Source organism: Galeopterus variegatus, unplaced genomic scaffold (genome assembly GCF_000696425.1).
Source record: "Galeopterus variegatus unplaced genomic scaffold, G_variegatus-3.0.2 Scaffold1661, whole genome shotgun sequence".
NCBI lineage: Eukaryota > Metazoa > Chordata > Mammalia > Dermoptera > Cynocephalidae > Galeopterus > Galeopterus variegatus.
In genome coordinates this window covers 316,710-332,108 of record NW_007727772.1, presented here as the reverse complement: position 1 = coordinate 332,108, position 15,399 = coordinate 316,710, and the positions used below count along the sequence as shown (strand labels likewise).

General features: G+C 34.3%; 1 protein-coding gene across 1 annotated transcript in view; it reads right to left on the bottom strand.

Moving 5' to 3' along the window:
• Nucleotides 1-731: 731 nt before the first annotated feature.
• Nucleotides 732-15,399, bottom strand: part of SREK1IP1 (SREK1-interacting protein 1) — a 35,778-nt gene continuing 21,110 nt past the window's right edge. The window contains exons 4-5 of the mRNA XM_008578323.1: nt 6,350-6,422; nt 732-3,726 (exon numbers count right to left, since the gene is read on the bottom strand). Of these exons, the coding sequence (XP_008576545.1) occupies nt 3,543-3,726; nt 6,350-6,422 (257 nt within the window). The 3' untranslated portion in view covers nt 732-3,542. The remainder of the gene's footprint in view (nt 3,727-6,349; nt 6,423-15,399) is intronic.

The window sequence follows — 15,399 nt, the reverse complement described above, 5'->3', positions numbered from 1 at the left end:
CAGATTATGAGGTGGATTAAACCAAACCCAATAAAAGTCATTTCCTTCCTTAAAACTTTTTAATGGTGTCTCACTGCTTACAGATTAAGGTCTAAACTCCCAAACATTAAACACAAGACATCCTTCTCATTTCCAAAAACCTAAAATGGTAGTTTCAATTCTTACTACTTGCTGCCTCACCTACGACACACCAGCAACACCAGATTGCTTGTAATTCTTGACACACACAGAACACGGCTTTTTCTATAAGTGATCTTTGCTCACAGCACTTGACACACACAGAACACGGCTTTTTCTATAAGTGATCTTTGCTCACAGCACCCACTGTCAGGAACCGCCATAGACCCCACTCTCATCCGCAATCAAAATGCAATTCAGACATGACTTTCCCTAGGTAGCCTCTTCTAATTTCTCTAGGTTAGTTACCCCTCTGTGTTTCTATAAACCCATGTTCAGGTCAATAACTGCACTTATAATGATGTGTTTTAGTGTTTTTCCTGCCAACTAAACTGTGAACTCCTTCCAGAAAGCAAATGTGTCTTATTTATTTCTGTATCCTCAGTACTTAGCATAGTGTTTGCCATGCCAGGTACTCAATAAATGTTGAAGAAAAGATGCAATGGCATTTTTATCAATATTACTAATAACTCTTTCAACCTAGTCTACTACTGAAGGTGACCTACAGTTATATAGTTTTACATAGAGTGGGTAGTAAATACAGACACACACAGTTGTTTTACTTCTTATTTATTGATGTTTTGGTCTCATAGAACCAAAGATGTAAAGGAAGATGTATGAAATGTAAAGAACTAGGAGTACCTCTGAGAGATTTTAGCCAAAAGAAAGAATAGAAATGGGGAATCTTTGTGGGGAGTAGGTCCATTAGCACAAAAACAATAGTGTCAAAGTGTTTAGATAATTTGGTTACAGATGCAAATCTAAATATAAATTCTATCTGCATCTGCAGAAATGATGTACATTGGGTGTAAAGAATATGAACCAAATATCAATTATCTGCTTAAAGAAGTTGAATGTGTTTAATAGTTATATTAATACATTCAACCAACCTTTAGTATTATAGACTGCTAGCTGCTTATCTATACTAATTTCTAAAATGAATATTACTTGAATTTTACTAAAATGTTGATAATCACACACATTAAAGACCAGAAGTTATCTCAGAGATAATATGGTACAATATTTTATAGAAGAAAGACACCAAGGCCCAGAGAAGCTAAATGACTTTGTTGAAGGTCATACAGGTAGATAGAATGGCCAGGACTTTTAGATTTTTACTAATTCAGTTTTGCTTTTGTTACATACCTGCCTTGGAGGAAATTTCATTAATTTTCTCCTGAAAAGTATTAGTGAGATTTACATCCAATCTCAATGCTATTTTGGAAGAAAATTACATTAGTAAAGATAAATTATTTTCATTCAGATATTTCATAAACTATCTTAATATTACAGGAAATGTACTTAAGAATAATTCCAAGATTATTACGGGTGGAAAGAATTACTGAGCATTAAAATCTTTTAATCTGCATACTATATTAGTTAATGGGGGCTGAGTTTTTATGTAACTCTTCTGAATCATTATTGTTACCATTCAGAAAACAAACCTAATGAGCCAACTTATAATCTGTACAATTAACAGAAATAAAACTTACAAATAACTCAATTAACTGTTTCACTACAATTATTTGCTTTTTTAACCATGTTACACACTCAATGGGGTGAGGCCATCCTTTTGTATATAGCATTTTCCAATCATTTTTCAAAATGCTTTTTTTTTTTACTTATTTTTTTTAATCCGATGACCAAAGAACTGTATTTTCATAAAATTATGAAAATACAGCAAAGGCAGAACAAATCCTTAAAAACTTAATAATTCTGTCTGTTTCTCTCCCAATTAACTGAAATATTTAAACAAAATAATTTCATTTGACGGGCCCAAACAACTACATTAGGTCATGAAAAAGCTGGAAGTGTGAGAGCTTGCATGGCTGTAATGCTTAGAATAAGGATGTGGGTGCAGCTTCCCTAGAATTTGAACATGAGTACATGTATGTTAGGAGGAGTGATGAGGCTCCCCAACTCTTACTGAAGCATGCCGGGAGAGGAAGAATCAGTAAAAATTTCACCACTATGAATTCACTGCAGCCATGTCTGTAGGTTACCAATTTGAAAATTTATAAGTGCACCACAGTGAGGTATTTGCAATCTTTGGTACTGTGCCTTGATAGTCAGTTGACTTTAGATGCTGCTACAACATAAATATTTAATTTATTAGGCATAAGGGATACATAAGTATTTAACAAAGTAACACTGATCATTGTGAAATTTAAAATGCAAGAAACATTTATATCCACTGATATATGTTTGAAAATGTTCACCCATATAAAATTTCCATTGTTATATAAAGGCTTTCATGATACAATTCCCTGACTCTTAAATTTTTTAAAGTACAGAATAAAATTCTTAATTCTAAATTTTTGTAACTGCTCCTGAGGTTTGTGACTGAAGTAAAAGAGAGAAACACTCAAAGTGGTTATTTATGAAACCATAAGTTCAGTGTGAAACTTGCTTCAAAACTACAAATCATTTCAGATAAAATAAACATATATGCTTACATTTATAAAAATTTTCCACATTATTCGTAGAAACAAGCTTTATAAAATTTACATACTGAATACAATAAAAATCAGTTCTAATGAAGATTTAACTGTCTTCTTAAATAAAAATTTCTGTGTTTGAGGTATCACTTTAAGACATGCCAATATGGCACATCTGTAAATCCCAGGAATCTATCCTAAAAATCCTGACTAACATAGTATCATCTCTTTAAGACTTACTAACAGGCTGAGCTAGACTAGTCTCTTTAAACAAGGAAGGAATACTTTAATTGTTACAAAAACAAAGGAGGCAGGTACTAGAAACTCTGTATTTCATTAAACAGTGAAACTTTTTAATAAATATTTTCATGATTATCTTCTTGCAGATAACGGTTCATTTAAAAAGTCCTAGTCAAGACCAATAAAGCACCTACATCTCCTATGATATTAAAAAATGCCCAGAGATTTAAAAACAGTGAAGATTTTCACTCTTTCTATATTACATCATAGTATATAAAGCTATTAAATTTTTCAGTGTCAAGAGTAAAGCATTACCTCTACATAGCTTCATCACTGGTCAGCAATACTCATTAACTGGTAGGTAGATTACCTGTGTCAACTGCAGTAAAGCCATTTTACCATCAACTTATGAAGTAATAACACTAGCCAAACACACAGGGTGCTTTGTATGTATAAATAGCTCTACTTGGGGCATGACTATCAAGTAACAAGACTGATTTAATACTTTATAGTCATAGCACATTAAAAATACATTGCCAGAGGGATAATGGTCCCACATATGAAAAATGTCTATATGAAAATGGCTGTGATTCATTGCAAAGCATAATTATATAGCAAATTCCAAGGAAGGACAAATAATTTTTAAAAATAAATTTTTGAATTTAATGGAACAGGCCAAAGTCTTAGTTACTTTTTGGAGAATTCAGAACTATTTGAAGAATGCTTTTCCTTTTTCCTCTTCTTTTTCTCCTTTTTGTGATGTTTCCCTTTTTTTGATTTATTCTTTTTTTCTTTTTTCTTTTCTTTCTTCTGATATTTTTGTTTCTTCTGTTTTGAAGTGTCTTGTTCAGTGGAACTGGATGAATAAGACCTATAGGCAATAATACATACTGATTGATAATTGCATTTATGATTGATAGGCAATTTTAAATGGAATTTGAACTGCCTTAAATTCTACTTGGAGTAAGGTAGAGTATAAACATGCGAGGGTACTTCACAAAGTTCACGGCAAGATTCATATTCTCTTTTAATTCCATTTTTCCACAAACTTTTCAAAGTCCTCTTGTAAAGAAACTCAAATATGCTTATATATTTGTATTCTCTTAAAATGCTGAATTCAGAATTTTTGCTGCTTGGTCACAGAAACTGATAAAACTAATATGTCTATTCTGTTCAACTCTATAATGAATTTTAAATTCAGTGAGGATGATATTTTCTGTGATTTTCAGTTTTTCATGCTGTCCTACCCTTCACAATCTTAAAAGGAAAAGTAGCATTCACCAAGCTTCATTATATACACAATTTATTTGTGTATATAACTTGTTAGCATATTTTCTTAAAAGCACCACAAAAGGATGCAATTATATATATGTATATATGAAGGGCTATAATTGTACCTTGGCATAAATGCACAAAAGCTGAAAATTAGCAAAATAAAAACACTTTTGTTAATTCTTTTGATTTTTCAAGTTAAAGTAGTTGATCCCTCTGGATGTAGAATGATACAGATAAACATATGCATTACAAAATAATTTTCATTAGTTACAGAAAGGATGCTTTCAAATTAACACTATATAAATGGATAAGGAAGACTTATCATTCATTATACTTTACTTTTCTAATATTACTGTACTGCTAAATTTGAAACAAATTGTAAAATTTCTTCCTCTAACATTTAAAAAAAAGAAAAAAAAAACAGTAAAAGCCATCTTTTAAGATCTTATATAAAGATCTTATCCAAACGTAAAATATGAGTGACAAGGCAGAAACTGAGTTAATTTAAAATTTAAAAAGACATCTCAAGGGCCAAGCCCGTGGCGCACTCGGGAGAGTGTGGTGCTGGGAGCGCAGCAGCGCTCCGGCCGCGGTTCGGATCCTATATAGGGGTGACTGGTGCGCTCACAGCGCTCACTGGCTGAGCGCGATGCGGCCGGTCTCAAAAAGGACAAAAAAAAAAAAGACATCTCAAGAGTTCAGTGATCTAAACATTAGGAGCTAAAACCAAACTAAGAAAACCCAAGATAGTCATAAAAATGGTTTAACAACAAATCCATGAGACTACATGGCTTCAAGGCTGTCTCGTGTCTGTATAGTGACCTGTGCGAATTCCTTAACTGACTACCTCTCTTTTAGTGACTACAAGTTTCCGTCATGTCTGTAATGCTGTATTCCTTTCTCCTCCTTGTCTGTTTAGTTAGACATCTGCTAAGCTATTTTCTCATGTATTCTCTTCCCCTCTTCTCAACTCTATTATTATCAAGTCTTGTCTGCTTTCCTTTAGACTCTGCTTGACTTGACCTCTAGATTCTGACTAGAGCTTCTTCTCTGCCTGCACATTTTTCTTTGGCTTTTTGATCCTGGATTCTCATTTTTAAGTCAAAATTTTAGGCGTTGGCATAGCAACACAATTAGGTGGCACTATCTCTGCTAAGGGTGCATAGAAAAGTTTAATCTCAGGCCCTGTCTAAAGTCTGCAAGGCTCAAGGTAGAGAGACCTGAATAAATAATAAATTACTAGAAAACAAGTATATTAGAATTTGTAAGACAATAAATAATCTCATGATTCCTGTAAGCAATCCATCTTGCTGTGCTAGCACAAATGATTCAAAAACACACTAGTCAGAAATCCTAAGCTCTACATTCCTATTTAATCTTATTTACATCCCATAGTTTATGTTAAGGATTATTATTTAACTCCCAACATTTGAAAGTAAGGTAACTTTTCCAACTTATAAGATATCTAAGGTGTTTAAATGTATGTATTAAATGCTTTATAAAAACTACAAAGTGACAAAACCTGATTTACAGTACCTACTCTGTGAGACAACTGGGTCCGAACCAGGAATAACTACATCGAGTTCCTTAAAAAATGTCTATATGTATACATTTATTCTAGTATGAATGAAACTGCACTCATTAACCAGGAAAGGAAGTTATTGCCTCTTCCAGGGAAGACGCTGCCTCTTATTTTGATCAATTTCTTTAACCAGTTAGTTGTTAAAAGAGTTAATGGTAAAAATTCACAGGTGACTCAGGAAGGTTCTGAAAGACCTGAAGGAATTTTTAACATAACAAGTTCTATTAAATTCTATTAATTAATTTCTTAGCCATGGTGACGATATTATGAGAATACAAATATTTAAGCTCCAAATTCATATATATAAGGACAAAACACATGCAAAGAATCCAATTAAAAGCTTAGCTGCTGTTCTAAAAGTTAAAAAGCTAGAATACAAACAGAATACATAAAAGGTGGGGGAGGGCTGTTATTCATACCTTGATTTGTTCCAAGAAGAAAATTTAAGGTGGCTGAATATAGATTTTTGATTCCTAATATGAAAGACTTTGCTATTTTACTGAAACAACTGAACATCTAACTCCATTAAGAAACAATTAATATTAAATTAACTGGACTATACAGAAAAAATAAAATTTTGTAATCCATCCTGGGTCATAGTCCTGCTTTTTTAAAAAAGATGCTATTTAAAGAATACCTTTTCCTTTTTTTTTTCAATTTGATTTTCTCTTTGGTTTTTTCTTTTTTCTTCTCCTCTTCTTCATTTACTCCTGTGGGGAGAGGTGGAAAGGAAAAATCAGGTCACCATGAGTCTATATATTAATATGATATGTACATATTTTTTGATTTTAGTTGTTGGCTGGTGAATTTCACTGGTCAGGATACTGTACTTCTCTTTTAACAATCCCCCTTCTTAATTATTTTTATTCATTAAAAACTTTCAGGGACTGGCCAGTTAGCTCAGCTGGTTAGAGTGCAGTGTTGTAACACCAAGGTCTAGTGTTCATACCCCCAGACAGGCCAGCTGCCAAAAAAAAAAACCCCAAACAACAACAAAACAAAAACCTTATAATAAAAGTATTATATGCTTTTTAGGAAAACTGCAAATAATGCTCAATATATCAAGTAAAAACTGCAAGTACTCCACTTCTAATTCCTATAGCAAATCAATATCTATGTTTTGGTGCATACTATCTTGGCCTTAAAAAGCAGGATAACACAACAGTACATAGTTTTTAAATTTTCTTTTGCTCACAAAATTAAGATCATGCAACACATATTATTCTCTAGCTTGTTTTATAAAACACACAATTTGGTGTGTATTCTAGGCTTTCTCTATATAAAACCAAATACACATATTTAATGATACACACAAGCTGTGGTTTCTTATAAGTCCCAAGTTTTTTCACCTTTAAAAAACTTATTATGATATATATAATATTTTCTTTCACTTAACACAGCAGATATTTCCCCATATCATTAAACATAGATCAACATCATTATTAATGGTAAAGAGAATATGATGGTGATATTTTAACATGTAAAGATGTACATGAGAGTTATAAAAGAAAATCAGTGAGAAGTACTCTATGTAGAACTAAAAATGTGACTGAGAAAAGGAAAACATATGGCCAGACCAAAGATAAAATGTATTAAGAGGGAGAAAAATCTTGAAATTCCAAGGAGTATTTTTAACGTCTTTCAGCTCTCAGTTACTTCTCTTCCTTTCTGAGTCTGGAGCACCTCTTTCTTGAGTGCTATCAGCTAAAGATGTCAATGGCTGGCTTAGTAAATTGGAAAAAATGATAAAAAGCAAAGTAAAGAAAAATAGGACAGGGGGAATAAAGAAAGCATCTTTTAAAAACTACTCAAATGACAATATACAGTGGAGACTCAAATTGCAAAAATAAGTACCATAGGCTACTTATCTCTACTTCTGGCATTTGGGATTTTGTCAGTTATACCAGCAGCTATTTAGGAAACTGGTCAATGGCAAATTCCCAGAAAAACTCTCTTTCTATTATGAGAGAAGTACTAAAACAGTGCAAGTGATGGCATGCTAGGAGAGATTCTATGCTATTTTAAGCAAAATGAATAATATGATTTTTGAAGCTAACATCTCAATTACATGCAGTACTTGGGAATGAGCAGACATTCTATCAGCTCAGGTGACTTCTGTTATACATGAAAGGACAGGGTGCTCGAGACTTTTAGGGGGAAGTCCAAGCCAACATGTATGTCAGAGACTGTTGATTACCACCTGAAAACCAGTGCTTCAGTCTTGCTTTCCAGTCTCAGTTTTCTTTCTATATCCCATTCTCTCAAATTAGCTTCTATTTCACAATCCTGAATTTGTTACTAGAGGAGAGATACACACACTTGCATTGAGAAAATACTGCTTATCTGTTTAAAAACTGCTTGTGTATTTATCATGAGAAATAGGCGTGAACAAGCATGAGAGGCAGCATGGCACAGGAGCTTTGGAGTTAAGGTACACCTGCATTTGCATCTAGCCTCCTGACTTACTAGCTGTGACAACTTAGACAAGTTTCAACCTAAGTTTCAGTTTCCTCATCAATAAAAAGGGAATAGAAAATACTAACGAGTTATTGTGAGGATTAAAGAAATCAAGGTATAAAGTACTAGTGTTATTTTGGTTTATGGTAAGTGCTCAATCAGTGGCAATTATCAATTTTTTCTTTTATAAAATGTGCTTTTGATGTTTTACCTAAGAAATTTTTGCTTAACCCAAGGTCACAATAAATTTACCCTATCTTTTCTTCTAAAAGTTTTAGGTATTAAATTTAGGTCTATGATCCTTTTCGAGTTAATTTTTATGTATGATACAAAGTAGGGATCAAAGTTCAATACAATATAATAATTTTAGCACCATTTGTTGAAAAGACTCTTTCTCCACAAAATTGCCTTTTCACCTTTGTCAAAAATCAGTTGGACTTCCACTTCTGGGAAGATGGAATAGAGGCACTTTTCCCATTTCTCCTATTAAGTACAACTAAAAATCCCAGATATTATAAACATAAGAACATTCTGAAAGATAAAGAAAAGACAGACCAGTTAGTGATCTTGAAATCGAAGGAAAGATACAGTAGTAAGTTCCCTGGGGTTTCTTTTTGCCTCATATATCTTGGACTTGCAGCTGAAGAAGCTGGCAACGTGGCAATGACGAGCACAAAAATGCTCCAACAAAAATTTGCTCTCTTCAGCCAAGAAAGAGAGCCAAGAAAGGGGCAGCCTAGCAAGATAGAACTTTTAGAAAATAACTTCCCTACTCCAGCCAAACACTACAGAAAAAAATTGTGGCACCACCCCACCCATGCCAGCAAAGGCCAATCTTTGTGAAACTGTGATAAGGGATCACAATACCCCAACTGGGTGTATCGGAAGAGAAGTCCAAGTACAGAGCCAGAAGCTTCATCACCACTGGCCAGTAATGAGGCCTCCATTAATGATTTCAGTGGAGATGACATGGGGCGCCTGGACTTTCACCCTCACCTGGCAGTAATGAGGCACCCCTCCCATCCGTGCTGGAGTGGTGTCAGAGGAGCCCTTGTTACCATCACTCAGTGGTAACAATATCACCCAACCATGGTGTTAGGGAGACATGGGGAGCTGGAACTCTGACCCTCACCCATCAATAACAAGGAGCTATGCCCACCCTTGGGTGTTGATGGAGGCTGAGTGGGGAAACTAGACTTCTATCTCTATCTGGTAGTAACAAGGCAGCAACACCTATTTGTTTTCTGGTGTGAAATCAGAAAAAGCCAGATAAAACTGAAGGTTTAAAGAAAAGTCAGAGTTTCACAGTGTAACTTTTAAAAGTCCAAATTTCAATAGTAAAGACTCATCAAATCAAGAACCAGGCAGAACTCAAAGTGAATGAAAAATGAAACAATTACTAGATGACAACATCACAGTGAAAGAGATATTAGAATTACCTGAAAAACATTTTAAAGCAGCCATTGTAAGAATGCTTCAGTGAGCAATTATGCACATTGAAACAAATGAAAAAACAGAAAGCTCTGGCAAAGAAATGGAAGATCCAAAAGAATTTTTTTTTTTTTTAACTAAAAATACCATAAACTGAAAGCTCTGTAGATGGGCTCAGCAAAAGAATAGAAGGCACAGAAGAAATAATCAGTGAATTGGAAGACAGAACAATAAAAGTCACTCAGTCTGAACAATGTAGAGAAAACGGACTTTAGAAAAAATGAATAGAGCCTCAGGGTCCTGTGGGACAATTATGAAAGATCTAATATATACCACTGGAATCTTGCAAGGAGAGAAGGGGGTAGGGGCTGAAAAAGTACTGAAGAACTAATAGCTAAAAACTTCTCAAATTTAGCAAGGCACACAAAGCTACAGATTCAAGAAGCTAAGTGAACCCCAAACAGGATAAAATTCACATAAAGACGCATCATAATTAAACTTTTGAAAACAAATGACAAAAAATCTTGAAAGCAGACAGAGAAAAACCATACATTATCTATAGGGGCAAAACAACTACAGTAAATGAAGATTTCTAATCAGAATTCATAAAAGCCAGAATGAAGTGGCACAACATTTTTCAAGTACTAAAGGAAAAGAACTGTCAACTGGTATCCTCTATCCAGTGAAAATATCCTTTAGGAATGAAGGAGAAATTAAGACATCCTCAAATAAAGAAAAACTAAAAGAATTTATCATCAACAGACATACCCTAACAGAACAGCTAAAAAATTTTTCTCTAAATAAAAAGGAAATTATAAAAAAAGGATTTTTGCAACACTGAGAAGGAAAAAACACAGTAAGAAAGAATATTGGTTCCTTCTCCTCTTGAATTTCTAAATTATGTTTGATGATGGAAGCAAAAATTATAACACTGTCTGATGTGGTTCTAAATGTATATAGAAGTAATATTTAGGAAAATTGTATTGTAAATAAAAGAGGATAGAGAGACAAAGAGAAGTAAGGTTTCCATATTTCACTTGAACTGGTAAAATGACAATACTAGTAGACTGATAAGTTATGTACATAAAACATAATATCTAGAACTACCACTAAAAAAGCCATACAAAGCACCACAGAAAAATTTAAAAATATTCAAAGACACTATAGATAAATCAAGAGGCTATCCTTTCCCCAGTGTATATTTTTGGCACCTTTGTCAAAAATCAGTTGGCTGTAAATGTAAATGCATAGGTTTATTTCTGGCCTTTCTATTCTATTCTGTTGGTCTATTTGTCTGTTCATATAGCCAGTACCATGTTTTTTTAGTTACTATAGCTTTATAATATATTTTGAAGTCAGGTACAGTGACACCTCCAACTTTGTTCTTTTTGTTAAGATTGCTTTGGCTGGGGGGGGGGCATGCAGTGGGAGGTGCGGGTGGTTCCACACAAATTTTAAGATAGCTTTTTCTATTTCTGTGAAGGATGTTGTTTATATTTTCATATGAATAGTGTTGAATCTGTAGATTATTTTGGGTAATATGGACATTTTGATGATATTAATTATTTCAACCCATGAACACAGGATATTTTTCCATTTATTTGTGTCTTCAACTTCCTTCACCAATGTTTTATTGTTTTCATCATAGAAGTCTCTCACCTCCTTGGTCAAATTTACTCCTAGGCATTTCATTTCTTTTGGGAGCTATTGTAAATTGTTTTACATTCTTGATTTCTTCTTCATATATTTCATTATTAGCATATAGGAATGCTATTGATTTGGGGGTGTTGATTTTGTATCCTGCCACTTTATTGAATATGCTAATTAGTCCTAGTAATTTTTTGGTAGAATCTTTAGGGTTTTCTGTGTATAGACCATGTGATATGCAAACACAGATAGCATGACTTCCTCCTTTTCAATTTGGATGCCTTTTATTGCTTTCTCTGCCTTTATTGTGCTGGCTAGAACCTCTAGCACTATACTGGATAAAAGTGGGGAAAATGGGCATCCTTGCCTTATTCCAGATCTTAGAGGAAAAGTCTTTGACTTTCGTTCATTCGGTACACTAGTTGTGGGCTGACCACATATGGCCTTTACTGTGTTGAGATACATTCCTTCTATACCTAATTTTTTTAGTGCTTTTATCATGAAAGAAGTTGTTAGATTTTATCAAACGCTTTTTCTGCATCTATTAAAATGATCGTGGGCTTTTTCCCCTTCATTCAGTTGATGTGATGTATCACATTTATTGATTTCTGTATGTTGAGCCATCTTTGCATCCTAGGATGATTCCTGCTTGATCATGGTTAATGGGCTTTATAATGTGTTGTTGGATTCAGTTTTCCTAGTATTTTGGTGAGGATTTTTGTGTCTATGTTCATTAGGCATATTGGTTTGGTTTTTTCTGGTTTGGGTATGAGGGTAATGCTGGCCTCATAGAATGAGCTTGGAAGTATTCTCACCTCTTCGATTTTTTGGAAGAGTTAGAAGAATTGGTGTAAGTTCTTCTTTAAATGTTTTGTAGAATTTGGCAGTGAAGCTGTCTGGGTCCTGAAGTTTTCTCTGTTGGGAGACTTTTTATTACTGTTTCAATCTCATTACTTATTATTGGTCTGTTTAATTTTTCTGGCTCTTCCTGTTTCAACCTTGGTACATGGTATATGGCCAGGAATTTACTTCTTTTAGGTTTTGCAGTTTATTCGTGTATAGTTGTCTGTAATATTCTCTTATGATCCTTTGTACTTCTGTGGTATAGCAGTAATGTCTCCTTTTTCATTTCTGATTTTGCGTCTTCTCTCTTGGTTAATCTTTGTTAGTCTAGCAAAAGTTTTATTGATTTTATTTATCTTTTCAAAAAGCCAACTCTTTCTTTCATCAATCTTTTGAATTATTTTTGTAATCTCTAATTTATTTTTGTTCTGACCTTGGTTACTTCTCTTTTTCTACTAATTTTGGGTTTGGTTTGTTCTCATTTTTCTAGTTCCTTGAGATATAACGTTAGGTTGTTTATTTGAAATCTTTCCTCCTTTTTGACACAGGCATTTATTGCTATAAATTCACCTCTTAGAACTGATCTTGCTGTATCATACAGGTTCTGGTATGATGTGTTTTCTTTTGTCTCCAGAAATTGTTTAATTTCCTTTTTGATTTCTTCTTTGCCCCTTCGTTTAGGAGCACATTTAATTTCCATATACTTGCACAGTTTCCAACATCCTTTCTGTTATTTATTTCTAGTTCTATTCCATTGTGGTTGGACATGATAGTTAACATGATTTGGATTTTTTTAAAATTTGTTAAATCTTGTTTTCTGACCTAATATATGGTCTATTCTCGATAATGTTCCATGTGCTGTTGATTAGAATATGTATTCTGCAGCTGTTGTATGAAATGTTCTGTAAATGCCCAAGAGGTCCAATTACTCTAGAGTGGAGATTAACTCTGATGTTTCTTCATTAATTTTCTGTCTGGCAGACCTGTTCTTTGCTGAAAGTGGGGTATCAAAGTCCCCAACTATTATTGTGCTGAAGTCTATCTCTACCATTAGGTCTAACAGGAAAATCACTTTATATATCTGGGTGCTCTGTTGTTGGTTGCATATATATTTATGATCGTTATATCCACTTCTTAATCACTTTATCATTATATAAGTATGTTTTGTTTGTTTGTTTATATTCCTTGGCTTGAAGTATATTTTTTCTGATATAAGTATAGCCACTCCTGCTCTTTTTTGGTTTCCATTTGCATGAAATATCTTTTCCATCCCTTCACTTTCTGTCGATGTATGTCTCTATAGGTGAAGCGAGTTTATCATAAGGAGCATATTGTTGGATTTTATTTTATAATCCGTTTGGCCACTCTGTCTTTTAATTAGGGAATTTATTCAAATTTAGGTTTTGTTTTTTGTTTGTTTGTTTGTTTGTGGCTGGCTGTTCTGGGATCCAAACCTGTGACCCTCGGGTTTTTTTTTTTTTTTGTCTTTTGTCTTTTTTCGTGTCTGGCAACGGACCGCAACCCTCAGTTTCGCGCCCATACCGGACCGGGACCAGCAACGGGATCGCAACCCTCGGTGCTGCGCCCGCCCCTCGCTCAGCCAGTGAGCGGGAACCGGTCCATACGTGGGATCCGAACCCTCGGCGGGAGCGCCTCTGCGCTCCCAAGCGGCGCACTGTAGCAGTGCGCCACCGGGCCGGCCCTGACCCTCGGGTTGTAAAGCTGAAGAGTTATTATTGATATAGAGGGACTTTTTACTGCCATTTTTTTAAACATTTTCCTCATTGTTTTGTTGATCCTTTTTTCTGGTTTTACTGTTTTCCTTTGTGATTAAGTGACTTTCTTTAGTAGTATGTTTTGATTTCTTGCTATTTATTTTTGGTATGTCTATTATAAGCTTTTGTGTAATGGTTACCATAAGACTTACAAAAAAACATGCTATAGTTACAATAGATTACTTTAAACTAACAACAATTTACCTTTGGTAAAAGACAAAGGAAAAAAAAACCCAAAGCCAACTTTATGCTTTAACATCATTCCCAACTTTTTGATATTTTGTTGTTTCAAGTTATATCTTTTAATATTGCCTCTTATATGCTTGTTGTATTTATTATCTCATTACATTTATCTTTTAGTCTTCATACTAAGGATATAAGTGGTTTATTAACCACTTACAACATCTGAGAATTTTGAAATTGTCTACATATTTACTTTACTAGTAAGTTTTGTACCTTCGAGTGTTTTCTTGTTTCACTTTAACATCATCTTCTTTCAGACTGAAGAACTCTCTTTAGCATTTCTTGTAAAGCAGGTCTAGTACTAATGAAATCCCTTAACCTTTACTTGTCTAGGACAGACTTTATTTCTCCTTTATATTCAAAGGTTAGTTTTGCTGGATACAGAATTCTTGGTTGACAATCTTTTTCCATTAGCACTTTGAATATATCATCCCAGTCTCTCTCCTGCATGGTTTCTACTAGGAAATCTGCTGAAAGTCATATTGGGGCTCTGTTGAAAGTTATGTTTCTTTTCTCTTGCTGCTTTCAGTATTCTGCCTTTATTTTTTGATAATCTGATTATGATGTGCCTTATGAGGCCCGCACCAGATGCAGTGGTCCCTGAATCGTAAGCCAAATAAACCTGTTCTTTATAAATTACCCAGTCTCAGGTATTCTGTTATAGCAACACAAAATGGACTAATATACTGCCCCTGAATTGTTTTCCAAATATCGTTTAATTTCCTATCTGTATTTCCTGTGACTCCCTGAACATCTTTAGAATTAATCTGAATTCTGTCAGACATTTCATAAGTCCACTGTTCTTCTGGGTTCACTGCTGGTGCTGTTACCTTTGGTGGTGTCATATTTCTTTGTTTATTCTCAGTCTGTTTCTTTACATTGATGCCTGCACATTTGAGGAGATGGCTACCTCTTCAAGGTTTTATAGGTGTTCTTTGGTGGTGTTAGACCTTTCCTGCTCAATCTCAGAATTCTGTCTCTGGCCTGTGGTTTTAACTGTTCTGCAGTGAATTAATAGCAACCACCACCACTTAAATACTGCACTGGAACTAATTTGCTGTTCTGTGGTTAGTTCTTGAATTATAGGAAACATCCTGTGGGGACTGGAACTTGAGCTCTGTGCCTGAGCTAAATTGCTGCTTTGCTGTTGTTTCTCAGTCTAAGAAGATAATAAATACTGGATTTTAATTGTTGTCCTTTTAGTCACTTTTGGGTATGTGGGGTCTCCACTAACTCAGCTGGGCAGTGTTGGAAATCTGGCCCAGGACTGAGTCTTTTCTGCAAGCTGTGC